General features: G+C 36.4%; 1 protein-coding gene across 4 annotated transcripts in view; it reads left to right on the plus strand.

The window, feature by feature from the left end:
- ZNF385D (zinc finger protein 385D) overlaps positions 1-20,040 on the plus strand; it is a 404,459-nt gene that overhangs the window by 245,796 nt on the left and 138,623 nt on the right. The window contains exon 1 of one of the 4 annotated variants that reach the window (XM_064673199.1): positions 819-1,129. The exons of the other annotated variants lie outside the window; for them this stretch is intronic. Within the exon in view, the coding sequence (XP_064529269.1) occupies positions 1,108-1,129 (22 nt within the window). The 5' untranslated portion in view covers positions 819-1,107. Of the gene's footprint in view, positions 1-818; positions 1,130-20,040 lie in introns of those variants that run through there. 4 annotated transcript variants of the gene reach the window in all.

Below are 20,040 nucleotides of genomic sequence, written 5' to 3' on the forward strand. Positions count from 1 at the left end.
ACATATGTGCCTAAATACAGACCACATTGCCTTCACCACACTGCCACACTGGTGTGTGTCAGATCCATCCCGAGGCACTATAGGTATATGGTGGAGAGTATTTCAGTATTTCTTTGGTCTTTCTTCTTCTGAAGCTGTTACTAGTTCATACAGCAGCAGGGGCTGTGTGGGGCCCTATTTACAACAAACTTAGAACCACTTCATTTGCCACAGAACAATAAAATAGCTACCAGCTGCTAACAACTTATCAACCTGGGCCAGAAATCAACCAGGGACCTGAAGGGTGAAAGGTTGTAAACTCCATTACAAATCATCATTGTTGTATGTCTCCTGTCCTCACACTTTTTATTCATGTGAAGATATTGTAGTTTAAAAAATCAGTTCAGCTATATTGAAAATGAACTACCTATTTGTCAATTGCTTTTTAAAAATAGAAACAGATTGAGCTTTCTTCAACATTCAGATTGAAATTTTTTATTGAAATGGAACTATTGATTAAAAAAAAAAAAGGCTTGGGGGGACATGATCTTGCAAAATGTCAAGAATCATTATCTTCTATTGAAGTTGGGGTATCAAGGCACTCAGGGCTTCTCCTGGAGCCTGCCCTTCAAAGAAAAGTACGCTCACAATATACGCTTTGTCTTTCCCCTCTATTATGTAATTGAGCACGTTATGTCACTACACGCATTTACTGCCAAAAAAAAAAAAAAGTCCAATTTTAGAAGGGCTTTTTTTTTTTGTCCAAACCGGAGTTAGGTTAACCAGCATATTAGACCACATCGCGAGCCTGTTAAAGAAAAGATCTGTTTGTAGTACTCTTAGTCCTGATGTCACAGGCACAGCAAGGACATCAGAAGGAGGAGTCAGATTACAGTAAGAATGGGCAGTGCAGCATGCAGCCGGAGTAAACGCTAAATCAGACAGGGATTGTATCAGGGATAAGACTGCCTGCAAAGAGCTCATCCTGAGGCGGCACACTGCTCTCTCACGCTTCTCGTGCTGGGAAATTTCCACATAATGTAGGATGAAAAAGCTCTGTTTTACATGTCAGCCCTGTGCAGGAGCTAATGCTGAATACACAGCGGTGGGATCCTGACTGCATGATTAATGAGAAACATAATGTATTTTGGTAAGTGTTAACCGTGATGTAATTCTGCTTCTGCTCACATTATCAATAGGAGTGATTATTACAGATTTGGGATTCAAGAACATTTCGTGCTGGCACGCACCTAAAACTGACAACTGGGGAATCCTGTCGGCTGTGCAGTTTGAAAGGATTCCATTGTCTGGGAAATTTTCTGTTTGAGTGGGCTACTGCGTAGTTTTAGCGGTTTGAAAAACAAGCTAGATAAGATGAACTCATCCTAGGTTTGTTTTAAATGAACTTTTGTTTCATCTGCCAAGAGAGGATGAGAAATGCCTATGAGACATGGGAAGTTTTAGACAAACTTAATGTAATGGACGAGCTGCTACTGCACTGTCTGTGCTGGGGAGGCACAGTGAACCTCAGTATTTCATTCAGCTTTTAGTTTGAAGAATTTAAAGGTACAAAGGTGAAACAATATTTTATTTGCAGCGGTGCAATTGCTGAGTAGTCTGCACTGTGCAGATCACCGGTGTGGTGTTGGCTCTGAGCATGCCACAAAATACATATAATTTTAAGCCTTTAGGGGTCTTGGAGGTGTTAAATATCTGTGCAGAGTTTTGTTGCTTGATGAAAATCTTCCTTATGCTTACAGCTGAGCTGGCTGCATACCCTAAAAACATGCTGGAGCGTAGAGCTATGTCTAAGCAATGTAGTGCTGCAGTACTGGGCTGGAATGTATGATTGCAATATAATGCTGCAAGTTAGTGCTGTAAAAGAGCATAAAAAATAAAATAGAGAATTTGGTGATGTGATGGGAAAAATGCTATTCTTAACTGCTTGAAATTTTATGTAGCCTCAGTGTTAATTTATAGCTGCATAATACTTAGGATGAACACAGAGCAGGGAGTTGTAGAATTTCTGGGACATTCAGCAGCTTTCTCAGTTTCATTAAATATTGAATCAGGAGTTCACTTCAAGCTTTAAGAGAAGAACTTTTGTAACGTTCTCAGCCCTGTCACAAAAGTGCTGTGTTTTTTGCCATGCTAGGCATTATTTTCCTATTTTCATAAAATTAAATATATGGGGGGGGTGTGTGATTTGTCTTTAGCAGTGAAACATATCAACTATGAAAGCAGATTGATTTTGATGTAAACTGTCCTAAAAAAAAATAAAAAGAATTGGCTGAGTTGTCAGAACTGTTCAGTGTCCATTTCAAAGATAAATTTACAATGTTTTAGCTTTACTACATTTTCCAGAGACTGAGAATGGACAAGCATTAGGGTTTTAGGTTTGAGTAGTTTAGTTTCAGTCTCTTCACCATTAAAAGTATCAGTTGGGTTAATTTGCTGTTCCTTTCTTTCGGGTTGTTTTTCTACCTTTAACAGCATTGCAAGTGCAAGATGATGGTTTTTCGTTTATTTTTTTTTTTTAACAGTCAGTTTTGCCTGTGTGACTAGGATAGTTTCCTGAAGTTATACAGTTAGAATATTAGGTGTATGTTAGTTGCATTGTACTTAATTTTATCTTTTTTTCCTGTCTATAATTTTCAGAAACATGTAACGGTGATCAAACTTATTCTAGTGTTACTTTGAAAAAAAATTCGCTGTTTCACATGCTTGTTTGTTTTCTGGTGCAACACCAGTTTTTAAATGGAACAAACCTGATTGTGCTTTCTGCTTTGCAGGAAATTTCACTTCTGAGAGCAGAGCTGAAAGTTTGTACTAGGCAGGTTCTTCGTCTGCCGTATTCAGTCTGAAGTTTCCTGTAATATTATGTTTTAAATGAATGTTCTTATTTCTGTTTTGTTTTCATAAAAAAGGGTAAGCTGATGGGGGATAATGTTTACCTGTGGTTATTCTGTGTATTTTCTTGCTCTGTCTGTGAGAAGCCAGAACATCTGTAATCTCACCTGCCCCTTTTACTGCACAAAGCAGAATTGCACAGAGCCAGATGAAAGCTTCACTGCGTACATCGCACACCTATTTTGACTTCAAATTGCTACAGTCATCACTTAGACAATAATGGATTTTTTTTTTCTGAGGGGAAAAAAATATATATTTTCCTTTTCATATTAATAAAGAATTCTGTGGGGTATTTTTTTTATCTATGCATGCTACTATTGGGCCACATAAGTATAGGGAGGGGAAAAAAAGAAAATATTTCTGTATATTTGTATGCACTTTGCTTGCTTTCCTGGGCCTTGTTGTCTAATAGCTGCTGATGTAAGGTGGCACAGTGGAAATGCGTGTGTACAGCATTAAGGTTGAAATAAATGCTGAAAATAATTACTGTGGAAAGTAAGACCTAACCATCTGAAAGTATCCTTCTTATAGAGCAATTGTTGATGGGTGAAGTGAGTTTCTTAACCATCAGAGAGAAAAGTTAGTAAATTCAGGAACTGGTCATCATGTTTCTCTCTCTCTTGAAAGACTGAGCCTCTGAGGAGATATTCTACCTTTCTATTACATTCTACTATGTATATTTTACTATTTCAGTTAAGCCTTCAAATAGTTAAACCTGTTGTAACCCTTGTAATTGCATGAGCCTTTCTCTTACATTGCAACAGAATTTTAATGGAGTTGTTTCAAGAACTGCTAATTTTCACTCACCATGCCGTGCTTTTTAGTTTATTGTTCGGTCACTGTGGATACATTTGTTACTTATTGTATTGATTTTGCATTCATCATTTTGAGTTGAATAGAAATACGGAATTGTAATAATAATAGTAATAAAAATCCTAAAAAATGATGTAGTATGTTTATAGAGTAAGCCAAAAGCCAATGAAAATAATAGATTCCTGTTAAGTGTTATCATAGGGAGATGTTTTGTACTTAAGGACATACATACCTACCCCAAAGCAACTTTCGTCTGTATTTATCACCAAGTTAATAATTTAGCATAGGATAGAAGTCTGCTGTGACCATTCTCAGCAGTTCCGGGAGGAGAAATGGTGGGTGGCTGTCAGTGCCACAGCCCCAGTGTGGCATATCAATAAAGGGTGCAACAAACCTCCCCTAGTTCTGCTCAGTGTGAGGGCTCTTCTGTGGCTAATGAGGTGCTGCATGCTGCATCTCTGGCTTAAAAGGTTGCACTGGCCACTGTTGCCTTGACTCGGCCACCTTGCCGTGACTGCGCCTTCCTTGGCCTGGCAGTGCCGGCTTATCCCGTGAGCGCGGTGGCCCCTGTGGCCGCCCCTCGGGCTGGGTGGCCACTCTGTTCAGGTCAGATGGAAAGTGCTCTTGACAAGGGGCAGGAGGAGAGCTTTTGTTGTGTATCATGCACTGTACGTCACAGTTGTCGAACTGGAGGAAACACTGCAGTGATATTGCAGTTATGGGATGGTGAGCATGGGTCCTGCGGGCTCGGTAAACACTGACTGGAATTAAGAGCAAAGAGAATCCTCCACCCCCACCACCCAAAAATCACTGCCCCACACGCCCCCATACTTCGCCCCTTGCTGAAGAAGCACAACCCAAAAAAGAACTAAAATTAAAATTTATGAAGGAAAGGAAGGAGAAAAAAGGAAAACCTTGTACTTTGCCTTTTTTCTTTTTTTTTTTCTTCCCCAAGCCTCCTCTGAAAACAATACTGTTTTAAGCAACTTCTAAGTTTTTCTGTTTACATTATACAGGAAATTAATATATTGGGATGGAAATTAATATACTATGGGGTAAAACATAACATTAAGGGGAACAAACAAACAAGTTTTGCCTGAAAATGCCATCACATTTCTGTTTGTATGGTGGCTGTTTTCATTTTCAATGGGTTTCTTTCAGTCAATATTGTAGAGTGTAGTAATTCATCTGCATACATGCTACTATTCTGAATATGACTTTTTATTTCTGGAACACTTTCTTGTAGAAGAGATTCATGTTGGATGAGTCATGGAATAAAAAATACCCCCCACGCCCCAAATCTCACCACATCTTTAAGGAAAACACACACTGTACAAACCAACCAATCAACTGCTGAAACAGGGGGGCTTTTTGTTTCAATGAAAATATTTAGTTGTTACTGGTTTGTTTTTAGAAGGTTGTATTTCCTTCTAGGTTAGACACTGCGGAGGCCTTTAGTACCATTTTTGTTTGTCTTCATTTAAGGCAGGATGAATTGGTGTTGATAAGGCTGTGCTTTTAAAATGTTTTGAAAAGCACAGATACTGGATTACTAACTATGTTTTATCGCCAGCCTTCTGCAATAAGAAATGTAGTTAATATATAATGGATGCTCTGTGTGACAGAAGAATTTAGCTGAGCAAGCCAATGTATAGGATCTTGAAAATTGCAGGAGTCTGATGTTTATATTTGGAACATTACAGCCTCCAGGGCAGTGAAGTTCATATCTTGAAGCACTGAATAATCATTAATGCATGTATACATAATAACAGCTAAAAAAAACCCAAACCTGTTTAAACTTATAGAAACTACTCTGTGCTAGATGGCACCCTTTTAGTTTCTGTTACAGAAACTCTTCATTTAAAATGCCTCTAAGTGTATCCAGTATGTTGCCATAAATAAAAGGTGCTTTTGCCATTTCACAGACCAAAAAAAGTCATTCCAACTGTTACCTTTTTTGTGGGTGGCAGAATTGCTCCAAAAACAAAATCAGAATCAATGGCTTCCTGCTTCATTAGAGAAGATTAGATCACAGTTGCTTCAGCTGAAGGTCCTTTAACAGAAAGTGTGTGTGCGCTCGTGTGCTCACATGAATCTGTGTCTGTACATATTTTAACTGGGATGACTGTTGAATCTAATCCTGCATGCCTTCCTAACAAATATCTTTCTTCTGTTAAGAAATTAAATATAAGAAGAAACCAGATTTTTAAAATTTTCATCGTGATGCCATGCTTCTGTCCATTTTCATTTTTCTTTTCTAGCAGGCTACTCATATAAATTATTTTTATAAAATATTTTAAAATAATAAGAGCCTTTGACTGTAAAAATATAACAAAGTCATATGGCTTCTACCTCTCTGTGCCTGTGTGCAAATATCCTTCCATGTTATTTTGATTTTGTTTCATAAGCTAATGGCATTTCTATAAATTCTTGCAATTACAAAAATGTTAATCAGGATACAGGAATCCTTTTAAAGATTTTGCCTTTCATGGCACTAAAGAAGATGGTGGTACTTGAAAAAGAAGAAACATATTTGGACTGGAAAAAGGAAATATTTCAATTTGCTATTAGATCATGAAAAGTTCTTGAAATACAATAGAGGTCATAAGGGCTTCAGTTTTTAAAAAGCGAATATTACATGTAATATACTGCAAAGATTAGTTTTGCAGCTGAAATTGCATAGATGATTGGTAACATTCAGAGAAAATGTGGCTAAAGAGGTTGGCTAGAAATACCAAAGCCTGAAGTGTCACAGATTGCACTTGAATTGAATTGCTGGGGATGAAAATGCTCTATTGTAGGCCTAAGTCATTATATGGCAAAGCCACATTCTGTAGGTCAGCCCGTATGCTCAGTTATTTTAGCAACACATTTTTGTGAAATCTACTTAGGGGTGAAAAATCTAATACATGAAGCTGCATTATTGGCATGCTCATATATTTAGTTCTCTTTGACCATTTTGTTGACCACTTCTTTCAGTTCATCAGTTTGATGCTCATGAATATGTTCCTCTTATAAATTTTTTTCTTTATGCGTAAGCACAATAAAGAGCTACTGCAATCTTAAGCGTGGTATGACTGCTTAAAGTGGTTGGCAAGGGTCTGAATCAAATATGAAATAAGAAAATGCAACTATAATTTCAAATTAGAATTATAAGGATGGCTCATGTTAAAGTTCAATGATTATACACCCTTGCCTCTTGTTAACATCTATGATAATACAGTTCTGTTCTCTTTGGATGTTTAAAATGATATCCATTTAAATTTCTTTAGGTTTGAAAAATTGGTAAGACATCTTGAGTCCCTATCTAGTGTTTAAACAAAAACACTTGTTCTTTCTCCTAATTTTTTCTCCTTTTTTATTTATTTCCAACCCTCTCGCCCCCACACATTTCTGCTTTGGCAAGGGTTACATCTGTTTTTAAAAGGTGAGATTAAATCAATCTATTTCTCTTTTTAATAGCTCTGCTAGCTGGCTGAACCAGTTGTTTGGAAATCATGAGAAATTCTTTCATCACTATGAGATCAGGTTCTGGCTCTATTACCAAGCCAACTAATTTACTCTGTTTTATAGTCCCTGCAGATATCAAAATTTAAAACCATAATGTACAACTTGCTTTTCAAGTAAAGCTTGAAAAGCTCCTGGGGTTTGATAATGTATAGTATCTTCATCTCTGAAGCAGTTACAGGAGATACAAAGATGAGATTGACCAGGAGTATCTGCTAACTCTGGGTATGTCTGTTTGAAATTTTAGCATATACTTAGGATCTGAGAGGGCTTTGGCTCATATTGGTAATTTTTATTCTATGTGTTGTTTAGGTATTCTGTTTATTACAATGCAAACCAGCAGCCCCTTGTCCAATTCTCTCCATCAGAAAACAAGATAGAAACTAAAAAGTGGATTTATGTTATAAAACCCCGTCTGAATGTTAAAACTGATTTCTTAAGAACAAAGGAAAAAAACTAGGCTTAATTTACTCTTTGATTTTTACTTCATAGTGGCTGTCGTATGTATTTACTTTTATGCTATAATTGAAAAAGCCGATGGACAATTCATTCAAATGAAAGCCATGAAAATTTCCTCAGCTTCTTTTGTTCTTATTGACCTTGTTTACTCTGTTTATTATGGAATGTAGTAAGTTATGAAGATAGAGGGAGATAATTGCTGTGTTTCCCAATACAGTTACCCATCGTTGCAGGAGGGATCAATATTAAATGAAAAAAAAAGTGAAAAAAACCAAGTCAAAAAACACAGAAGCTTGACAAGATCTGTGATTCTGAATACAAAAGGAAGGAGCAGGTAGAGGGGAAGCCAGTCTTGGCGCTGCCAGGAATATTAGTGCTCTTCTTGCTAAGCCAAGTAATTTTTCAGTAGTGACCTGAGGGTCCACTGTCTCTATAGTGCAATGTTTAACAAATTAGTTTTTGTTTGCTGGTATTTACCTGTGATAGCAGATCCACTCACCTCCTGTCAAAACCAGCAATGTAACAGGTGCATGCAGTTTACCAGATATGTGACTATTATGCAGCAAGCACACTGTTGCTCTGTTTTATTACTGGTAAGTTGTGCTGCTGTGAGTAGCAAATTTTTCAACAGTGGTAGTTTCATGGCTCATCTGCTTTTAGATGGCACAGAAAAAAGCAATAACTTTCACTTTAACTACGTAAAACTTTACATAGTCTCCTATTTAACTTTGCAATTCCTGTGTTTGTATAGGACAAATTCTAACAAGTGTGTGCATATGTAATGGCATCTTTAGATCCTTTCACTTTTTGTCTCCTTCTGACTGAGGGCACGACAGCCACATGAATATGGGTACTGTAAAGCCAAGACAGTGTATTGTTTCTGGTATCCTTACGTACTTTTAGCACTCAAGACATGATGTAGTCATTTACAAACATTTGTCTCGCCAGTCCTGACCACAGTCTGTCTACCTTGTAAAATTGGTTGTTTAGTCCTCTTCTCCACATACAGGGCTAGGGCAGTTGCACTAGCCTCCTACTAACAAATTTACATTCTGTTCACTTAAATCTTAGTAGCCCTGAGTAGCTGGAAATTGCATTGGTCAATATGGTATGATTTTTCCCTCCCCACTCTTTCTTTATTAAGGAAGGTTCTGAAATAACTCTTTTTCTTTTCAATTGGGTTGAGGTAAAAATTTTCATCACATTTATAAATTCCCAATGGTTTTCACTTTTACTTTCTTTCTTCATTATTTCCCCAATCCTTTGCTGTATTTTACAGAATGTAAAAGATATAGGTATAGCTGACAAACCTACTCAGTGCTAATTAGCAGCCCACCATTTGGGTTCCTATGGACATCTGGAATCTTTTTGGATATGCCTATAGAAAGTACAGAGCCTTGCATAAATGCCTATCTATGGCAGATCCATGTATATGAGGCGAGTATCCTTCATATTAGCATTTAGCTCTACACACTCTAACATCACATGCAATAGGTTACCTTCCCAAAATATGCAGGTTTTCAAGGTTGAAAGAGTCAATGGCCTTAAAGAGGGACATTACTACACTTATGCCCACACAGATATGCTCCTTCGCATGAATGACCTTACCAAATACAATTAATCAAACACTGAAAGGCTGAAAACACATTAAAAAAAATAAAAGCAGCACTGGAAATCTCTCCAGCAATGTAGATACAATCAAAATCTGATTGTGGAAAGCCTTAGAGTGCATGAAATGTATATAAACTCTGCTGGCAGAGAAAGGCAGGCAGGCAGCAAGTGAAGTGCGGTGGAATGCTGGTGCTGCAGCAAAATGGTACTGACAGCACCACCCTTCACAAGCACCCCAAGGTGACTGAACAAAACTGCTCTGTTTTGCCATAGTGACTAACTTGAAGCAGAATTATTATCACATGCTATCATCAACACGCAGGGAAAAAAAAATTACTTAAATAGTCTGAAATTAACATTGTGAATACCATGAATGATGATGCTATATGTCGCTCTGGACACCCAGACAACTCTACTGATTTTAGGAAGAAAACATATATGTGTAGGACATTAAGCTGTGTAGAACATTAAGCTATTTTTACTGCTTGTTATTCCACGCCCTGATTTATTTTTTTTTTTTTTTTAGAAAAAGCTAAATATATCAAAAATATTCAATGTAGTGATGAAAACCAAAACAGAACTGTCTCAGGTAGGCAGTCTTAGGCACTTGTCATTGAAAAATTATTAAGAAACCTTTAGCCTAATAAACCTTAGCCTAACTTCTAAAATATCCCTCAGGTTTTTTTCTAACAATGTTCATTTGATTTCTATAAGCTTTCTGTGCATTTCCGGTAGGCAGGTTTCTTCACAGGAATATTCACAAAGATAACATTTGCACAATATTTTATTGTAATTTATTAAGGCAGTTTTTATGTTAAAAACTATACTAGCACATTTTCAGAAATACAAAACTCACTTTAGATTCATCTGGAAACAGAAATATTGCCATCTGACCTTAATATATAATCAAACGAATTATGAATATTTTGTATCAAATATCTGTTTGAGAGACTCCAGCTGAGCTAATATCTTCCAAATCACAAATATGAGAAGAAATAACGGTAATTCTAGATTATTAGACCTTTCTAGAAGCTCACAGCAACAGATGACTAATGCTGTTAGAGAATATTTAAAATAATAAATAAGTTAATCCTTTAAGAAATCTTTGCAAGGTGCCTGTGATGTGCATATTTCCAGTTTTACAGGTTTGTCTATCTATGTAGCCAAGTTCTGTTCTACTAAATAATGTAGAGAGCTTATTTTGATAGTATATTAGTTGAAGTAATATTGATGGTTTGTCTGAAAGAAGTTGGGCACCTTTTGAAATCTGTTGATATACTGGATGTATGGCAACTGCTAACAGGTACAAAAAAAAAAGCTCTTGCTAGTTCAAGAATCTTTCATCCAAAATTGAGCTTTCCTCATTGATACTGTTTCTACTGAGTCAGATCTGTTCTTCAGAGTGAAGGAGGAAGTTTTCAGAAAGTAATTATTATTTGTAATGAGCTGTGGAAAGTGTTGGACTGTGCTAATAGATTTGCTTGAACTCAATTTCATTTACTGGACCTAACATACTGAGAAACTTCCATATCCCCCAGTAAAGAAGGTGTTTCATCTGTGCTGGAAATATTAAACTAGACCTATTCTAATTAAGGTAACTGTCAAATAATTTGTAACAGTTATATTTAATATCTCCAATAATTTCAAATGTGAGTTAAATGCTCTTTAAAATCTTAAATTGATCATAGACAGTGCAGTCAAACTTTGGCAGCCAGCTGGGCAGCAGGTCTGGCGGTGGAGGGCACTGATATGCCCAGCAGCATGGTCACCATGCTTGGAAGTATGGGAGGAAGCATTTATCCATTTGGGTTGCAGATCCTGTTCAACAGTTGTTCTGTGTATCTTTGCAAGAAGGGGCAAATGTGATGGAAATATGAGTTTGGGCAGTTGGATAAGTTGAATAATTTGAATTGCATTGGCCTTGTGTGAAGCGTCCCACTTATGGGAAGATGCATCTGCAGGAGGGAATGCTGCAGGTCTGCAGGTGCTGCAGGTCTTGCCATGCCAGAGGAGCTCTGCACACCAGCCAGAGAAGAATCCATCAGTTGCCTTGTCACCTGAGCTTTGATGGTTTCTGTAGAACGGCTCAGGAATCAATAGGCAATGAAAGTTACTCTCTTTTTTTTTTGTTGTTTTTCAGGAAGTGGTTTAAAATTATAAACTTCTTTTCTATAAACTGACAAACAGCTCTCCACTGCAAATATAGTCATTACTGCTCTTATTAATTTCCATTACCAAATCGTCTATGCCGAATAATGAGTCTTAAGTCAACAGAGCTTTTTTGTTCCATGCACTCCATAGCCCATAGCAATTCTCATTCCTTTTTAAAAATACAAAACCAAACTACCCCCTCTAAGCAGCAACACCAACAACAATCAACTAAAAAAAACACAACAAAAAAACCTTAAAGCTGCCATGACTGTCCTTGTAAGGTTTGCATTAGCAAGAAATTCATCTATGCATATAGGATGGTGGCTTGCAAGCGTTTGTGGTTATGTACAAGTTATGTAGAGTATCTCTTAATTCACAGTACTCCTATTTAAGTTTATTTAGTTTCCAGAGGGCAACCTCTCCAGTGACTTGTTGGACTGGGAGGACGTTTTTATCTCATTAAGGCACATTTTTGGCAATATCATTAAAAAGATCGGGACAATTCAATGAATAGTTCAGTAGTTTACGGTGATTCTCCTTCAGTTAACAGATTCTGCACTAGTTAAGCACAAGAACAGCAGTAAGGAAAATCTGAGGTTCCTTCTCCACCTCCCCCACCTCTGCCCCACCCCATCCTCCCCCGCTAGCAGAGGAGGCTTAACATTTTTCTTAGAGCATCATCTCATACAGCTCTGTTAAAGTTTGTGACCACAAATCATACCAAACTATCGTTTCTGTGGGTTTGTAGCTCAGCCAGAAAAAGCTGCATGTGGGAGAAGCTCATTTCTAGTCTGCAAGATTTTAACATTTGCAGTTGTGTGTCTGGAGCTACTGAATGGGCATGTATTAAAATTGTATATGGATAATAGTTTCTAGTGACAAGGAAACTGTAATTTGTAATTAGAATGTCAGTTTGGCTTTTGAATGTGTCATTTTGGAAAGGCCAAAAAACATTATATTGTAATAATAAATAGCAAATTTGAAATTTACAGTGAATTTTAGGTGGAAAGAGACAAAATCTTACACTAAATCATGTCTGATAAGAGGCCATAAGAGGCCATGCTGTTAGAGCAAGAGCAATAATTTAAAAAATATCCTCAAACATAGATTTCCATGAAAAAAAAGATTAAAGAGTTTCTACTCCCCTTGGGTGTGTATGCACATCTACTGCTTTACGTGTTTTTTTTTCAGGGTGTGGTAGCCCTCCAAGAAGTAGCTTATGCCACCTTTTCCTAGCTTTCAAAGAGCAGGAAGAATCCTGAAATCATGGGAGGTGACAAACCTAACACAAGGGGCTTTCTAGTCATAATCTTTTTTGTTTGTTTGCTTGTTTTTATTTTATTGGGTTTTGTTTGGTTTTTGTTGGGTTTTTGTTGTCCGTTTGTTTGTTTTTAAATGGGCTAAAACCAACTTGCATCTTCAGAGGAAGTTGTAGGGAAACACTGAAGGGTCTTATTGATTCAAGAAAGGCATATTCTGATGGGAGCCAAATTCTCAGCTTATACTTGCAAGAGCAAGTGGTCTATTCACTGAATTATATTTTCTCAGTCTCATTTTGTTCTTGGGTTTCCATCAGTCTTGATAGTCTGAGTTTACCAATTCAGTAACGTGGCCATCCTTGGTCCTGGCAAAGCTCTACAAAAATATGTCAAACAATAGGGCTACCTGAATGTGAACTCTTCATTGCTTTCATGTTCCTGCTGCAATGTTCTTCTACATGCAACTTTAAGAACTTTGTAAGAGTTAATACACTGGAGGATTAACCTTGGACATAGAGATTCATTTTACTTTTAGTACTTTTGGAACTGCAAATACTCATGTAGCTGAACACCTGAGTAATTTGATGCTTTCTGTGAACTTAAATGGTCAGTTAAGCGAGAAATAGAATGTGATTTTTTTTCACATGTGGTAGCAACAGAATCTACATAGCAACATGAAACAGCTGTGTACTTCTCAGTGTATCTTAAGTATAATTTAGCTGTCTAAAGAGTGTAACAAAGAAATCCTATCACTCCCCATTTAAATTTTATCTATATTTAGACAAGATTACCACATATTCTCCCCAAGTCCAAGTGAAACAGAGTAGCCAGAAATACAGGTTTGCAGAGTCTTTTCTCAGATGATAAATCAAATCTTCCTGCAATGCATAAGCAAAGGCAACAGATCTGTGAAGCTACAGATATCTTGTGTATGACTTAGAGGAGCAGAAACTGTAAGGTCCCAGACTAATGCAGATACATAAGACACAAGGACTGTGCTGGCATCAGGGGACTGAGGCTGAAGAAGGATGTGCATATCTTAAATTTTGTCATGGTTTGGCCCACATTGCTGAAATTTTCTCAGTGTTTCAGATTAACACACCCAAAACACTCTGCTGTGAATCAGGTGATCTCTGCTTAGTTGCAACTCTAGATCTGGAAAATTGGCTTGAGGTTAAGCTTTGGAATGCAACCCTTATACAGGCAAGCTGTGTTTGGTTTCAGGTTTCTTAGAAGCTTGCATGCAAAATTGCCTCATTACTTGAATTGATACGTCTAATTAAACAGATTCTGTGCACTGCAATAGTTGTCCTTTAGTATTACAGCTCAAACTAATACCCAGTGTAACTCACCTTAAGCCACTGGAATTATATGGGGAGATAGACCTCTTTTCTCAGCACACCGTCTTTTTTCAGTAAGATTATGAGAGTTTTTTAATGCAATTTCTAGATGCAAGAAATATGTTCTTGTTGCTGGAATCATCCTAATTTTTTTAATGATGTGATATCAGAGAGAAAAGATGGAAGTCTTTGTCCGTCTTTGACAATATGCTTAGAGTATCTTCATTTTCATCTGATGTTTATAGTTTCCTCATGCATTTCTCATGTGATGTATCTTGGTATTTTGTGGGGTTGTTTTGTTTTTAAAGAAAGTAGTGCCAAATCCTGGATTATGCAAATTAATTCTCCTGTATATGGTAATGTGGGTCAAGTATTTGGAGTTTTGATTCATCCTTCAAATTGAACACCCTTGGTAAATTTTTTATTCCTTTTGAATAGAATAGCAATTCTCTTTGTTTAAAAACCATTGTTATGGAACATTTAGAAAGTTTAATCAGATAGAATTATGTAAGTAAGAGATGGACCCCAATTCTCCATGCATAAATTAAAAAATAATTAACTTTTCCTCATATTGTTTCACTGATGTGAGGAATTGGAATAGGCAAATATGTGCAAAAGTATTTGTAGGACTGAGATTTGTCTGTGGTTTAGCAAATCCTTGCATTTCTATAGCAATATGACAATTGGTTGGCTCACTTCACTGGTTTAATATAGTTTCATTTGCTTGGAAATGTATTGTAAGATTACCTTTTATGGAAAGCAAAGATGATTACAGTATCTGAGGTTTCCTTCACTCCTTAGCAGTAGAGTGGGAGGATGGGAGGAGGGATTCAACTTGTCAACACATAGTTCCATAGAAGGCTCTCTACACTTGCATTGTCCTCCTAGCTTGTCAGATTTTGTAAGGTTCTTCTGATCAGATTAATATACCATAATTAATTAAAATTCGAAGTGTTAGGTTTTGTAGAGGGAATGACTTACTCAACTTGAGTAATAAAAGCATACTGAGAAATTACTTGAAGCACTTGTTGTGCAATTCAATTAGATAAATGTCTGTTGCCTAAATTGAGGGGATTACTTTTCTATTTTAGTGTGAAAAAGTAATAAAAATATTAGGAACATATAAAATAATGTGATGCAAAGAAGTCAAATGATGATTAGGTCTTCACTCTGAATAATTCAAGCAAGGAAATACAATGACTTAACATGGGTCAGAACAAATATATGTAGCATACCCAATAACATCTGGAATTATAATAGATAGACTTAGCATTATGAAGATACATGATCCTGATCCTTCTGATCTACATGGATTATCAGAAAAGTCTGCACAGGAATTTTTCTCTTCTTGGTCCTCTATTCTATTGTGTCATGGTTACAAGGCCTGGTAGAAATGCCTTTCAAAAACCACATTTCCTTTAGTGTCTCTCAAATAACTGTGTAATGCAACAGAATCAAAGTTATTTCTTCCATTTTATTTTGCCTTTCTATCAGAGAAAGCCTTAAAAAGAAAATAAAATATGTCAACTGAGGCTTTTTTTTTCATGTAGAGTGAGTTTTAGTGTATTGTGCCCAAGGCTTGATTTTTTTGAGCACCTTAGGAAGGAGGTAGATAAAAATTAGTCTTTGAATAGAATGAATTGAAATTTTTGAGTATGTTGTTTTTAAACTAGGCCTGTTTCTAGATTTACATTTAGTTCAAGAAATGCTGAATATTAATATTAATGCTGACCATTAATAATTGTGAAGGCAAAATCAGTGAATGTCTAACCTGAGTTTGTGATACACACAAAGTGAAATATTAATAGCTATGTAGGGTTATAAGTAAATATTTCGAGCAGGGTGAGATTGTATGAGCAAGAATGGAGCTACCTAAAGAGTTACTTAAATGTTTTATATCACTTTCCTGGGTGTGATTCCTGGGACGGGGGCTGTAAAATTTTGAGATACCTTGATAGAGGACCAGAACGTAGCTAGGCTGACTGATGAGCAGGCCAGGAAAGGTACTACTACTTGGGTTTTTATCATATTTCTTTTTCTTTAGAGATGGTTTCAGGCTGTTCCTGACCTCTGTAAAATTGCAGATGAATAGTATTTGTCCCTTCAACCATGACTTGCTATCCCTAGCCAGCAGTGAAATCTGCACATTAGTATGCGGACCATTCCTTGCCACCTTCTATACTCCTCCAGGGGGTGGTTTTCACTGGGAAGTTTTTGTTAGTTTGTTTTGTTTTGTTTTTTCTTTTAGAAATTTGCCCATATCAAATGGTAACCAAGATACAGAGGACACCAGCCTGAACTTTCTGTTTACAGCTACAAACTCTATGGTCGACACGGGAAATCTTGTAGCAAAATCTGTGTCAGAACATATAAAAACTTCTTTGCTTTTTGCATGAGCAAAAAGCTTTGAGTAGAGTGAATAAGAATGTGGATTTATCATTAAATAATTTTATGTCACATGGAAGTAAGAAGGAACACCTGGATAGGATACTCAAAAGCTGAAAATCATAACTATCTTCATACAGCTTAAAGAAATATGAACATATTATTGGGTTAAGTTTGCATTTTTTAGCCAATAGTTTGTACTGCTTTACAGAAAACTCTTATATGTACTTGTGTAAATGTAATGGGATTGTAATCAATAGAATTATCCACGAACAAGCACAGTTTATATTAGCCAGGGGCAGGGATTCCCATTCATTAAATCTGTGGAGGACAAGCCTTTATCTATTTCCGTAGATGCAGCCTGAAGCATCCAACATGTCATGGATTAGATAAATTGGGCTTGACGTGCCTGTGTTTCTGGAAAATAGGAGAAAAATTTCTTTTGTCCTTTGTGTATTGTCTGCAAAGGCAGTAGTGTTTTTCACCTATAGAGAGTAACAGGAGAAAATTTTACTTCCTTGAAAAACTTTTTTAAAATTATAGGCGTGTTCTACATAGAGATTTAAAAAATGGAACTGCCAGCATTTTCACAAGTGTCAAGAGGACAGTCAACCTACTAACTGCCATGTATTCCAGCTCTCAGAGCATTTGCCTAAATCAGCTCCATCAGGTGTAAGCTTGCCAAAATTGAAGTTTCCATAGCCCTTTTTTATAAATAGCCATTTTGTTAGAACTTCTCCACAGTAAAAGAATGTATTCACTTCCCCAGAAAAACACTAGCCCTGAGGTCAAGGGATTTTTGTAGCGTCTGGAAACCCAAGCTAAATTCCTTCGTGAAGTGAATACATATTTACAAAAATCTAAACTGCTCCAAAATGGGATTATTGTGCAAGTGTCCTCAGTCAGTCAACAGCCAAACTACTGGGACATTTCCCTGAGGCACTGAGGACTTACAAAGCAGGCTTCAGTACCGGCCTTTGATTAAAATACAAACTTTTAAAAAGATTTTTTTACACATATATAGGTGAGATCTACATATAGATCTGCACAGAAGATAAATTGTGACAGAACTTTGCTACACAGAAAAACCCTTAAATTTTTACTGTGTTTTCTCTCCTTCTCCACAAACAATTGCATCTTAGCAAAGCATCAGCCAAAATTGCATAGAAAAATAGTTATGATTAGTTATTCCTAACTTTGTGATTGCAGTGGCATGTGCAACCCCAAAGCCTGATTCAAAGGAGACAGGATTATTATTTCTTACTGGCATAAAATATGACTTCAAATTGGTCCTTTATGACAGAGAACAAAGAAACAGTTTTATATAAGTGAATTCAATATAGTCTCTTTTGTCATGTTTCCTGTGTTGCAGAAGGGTCATGGCTGGGATCTGTTTGTGAGAATGAAGGTAGCCTGTTTGTGCAGTGGAGCATGTAGATCTTCAGGGAGCCAGTTGAACTCTATTATTTCATGCCTTTGGAATTTGTATTTTTTTTTTCTTTTTATCCGCCTAAAATATTAATCAAATATGATTTCTTTTGGAGTCTCACCAAGAACCAGATATTGATGTTTCTGCACTTTGATGCTTCAGTGTGCCACCATAGACACTGGGAGGAGCTCATTGTGCTATACAATTTTGCAGGACCACAGTCTTCCTTACTCTGATTTGTAGGGAGTTCAACTCCACAACATTATTATATGTGGGGCAATGCTCTTACAGAACACTATACAAAATATATTCATGTGATCTTTGTCATAGATAGAAAAAGCAGTATTTACTTCACTAGTACTAATGAAATGTTCTTATGTACCTTTATAATTAATATTGCATAATGTTGTGGTTTGGGATTTTTTGTTTGTTTGTTTTTGTTGTTTGTTTGTTTCCTTGCTTTTCACTTACACTTCTTGCATATAGAGACTTACTGGTTTATAGAGTAGCTATTTTCTTGTTTGCAACTGTGCATATGGAAGCACAATCCCACAGCATATTAATGGAAATAAAAACATTTATTCATTAGGTGTGAATTATTACCTAGAAACTTTTTTTCCAGTGTATCATGTGACACATATTTATCTCTGCTTAAAAAGAAAAAAAAAATTGAATTGCACAAGAGCAGCATGTGATTGCACTAAATAATGTTTGGCAAATATGTATTTTGTAGATACAATAGAGTTGCATAACTATTACTATTCAAGAATGTTATAATAAGTCCTATTTAAATGTTATTAAAAATAAATTTGTGACTGGATATAGAATTTCTGTAGGACAACAGTTTAATTGATTCTGACCAATGTTCAAATTTCTCCCACTGATTTCCAGCATCCCATTCTTTTATTTCCATTCTTTTTCTTAGCATCATCTTCCGGGTTTTATACTCTATCAACACCCACTCTCCTTTCATTGTTGATCCCTTGCTGAACTCAAAACTCTGCACTACAGTCCAGAACTGCTAAATATTTGCATCCCTAGTTTTTGTCAGACAGGTGAAGAATGGCCAAACAGTTGATCAGTACAGCAAAAAGGTTCTAAGCAAGTCAGTGAGGATCTTCAAATTCCTGGTGAATTCCTCACCTCTTCATGCTGGAAGCCTGTTATTTTGTTAGTGTGCATGCTTTTGTCTGCAGCAATAGCTGTAATTAATCTGAAATTTTCAGCAATGGGGCAAGAAAACAACATCTGATTTCACATCTCCACTAAGACAGTGATGTAAGCTGATCTCCGCTGCTTAATGCTGAAGGGACTGAGTCTAATCTAATCATCAAGTACTCAGGTAGTACTTAACAGAAGATAGAGAGATTTTTCTGTCTGCAGACTATAAATAGTGCTCTTTTTTACTTATGTTTTTTTAATTGCCTGCTGATGCAAATCCAGACTATAGTCATTTCTGTACACAGTGCATGTGTGCTTTGAGATGGTATAAAATTCTGTTCTAGTAAGGTTCAAACTTAACAGTTAACTAAACATTTTATCTCTCTCTTTCACTGTCTCTGTGGGGACAGCAGACTGCCAAACATTGTCTATTTTTTCTTTGCTTCTCAATACAAAGCATGGGTTGCCTGCTAGGATAACTTCAGGTTTGCACAAACTTCTTTTTCCAGAAAGTCTTGGTCACAAAGCCTCAGGCTCTTGCATTTTGCACAAACAGCTCTGCCTCCTGAGACTGAGCTGGTTTCATTTCATTAAAGTACAGTAGAAGTTTTATGAAAAGTAATAAGTTGGGGTTTAGAGACACTTGGGCCACATGATCAAATAGATTTTTTTCTGGTTTTACCTCCTGAGAAAGAATGATTTTTGTTTTGGTTTAATTTTCTTTAAGAACTTCAGATATTTCATTCAAAGTGGGAATTAAGATTTTTCACTGGTGGGAAAAGTTCCTGATCCAAATAAGTTGATGTGTTTTTAATTTAGGAATGCATACAGGAAAAATGATGATACGATGTATAATTTGTCTTAACAAGTATCATTCAAACCACCATGAACTGAAAAGTGCTTTATGTCCAGGGCATTTTGTGAATCAAAATTTTTGAGACTGTGATACTTTCTGATGTATTGTGCAAGCATTTATGTCTTTACACATAGGAAAGAAAAATGAAAAATATGGTTTTATTTTAATAATATGCATTTT

Source organism: Pseudopipra pipra, chromosome 1, assembly GCF_036250125.1.
Source record: "Pseudopipra pipra isolate bDixPip1 chromosome 1, bDixPip1.hap1, whole genome shotgun sequence".
Classification (NCBI taxonomy): domain Eukaryota; kingdom Metazoa; phylum Chordata; class Aves; order Passeriformes; family Pipridae; genus Pseudopipra; species Pseudopipra pipra.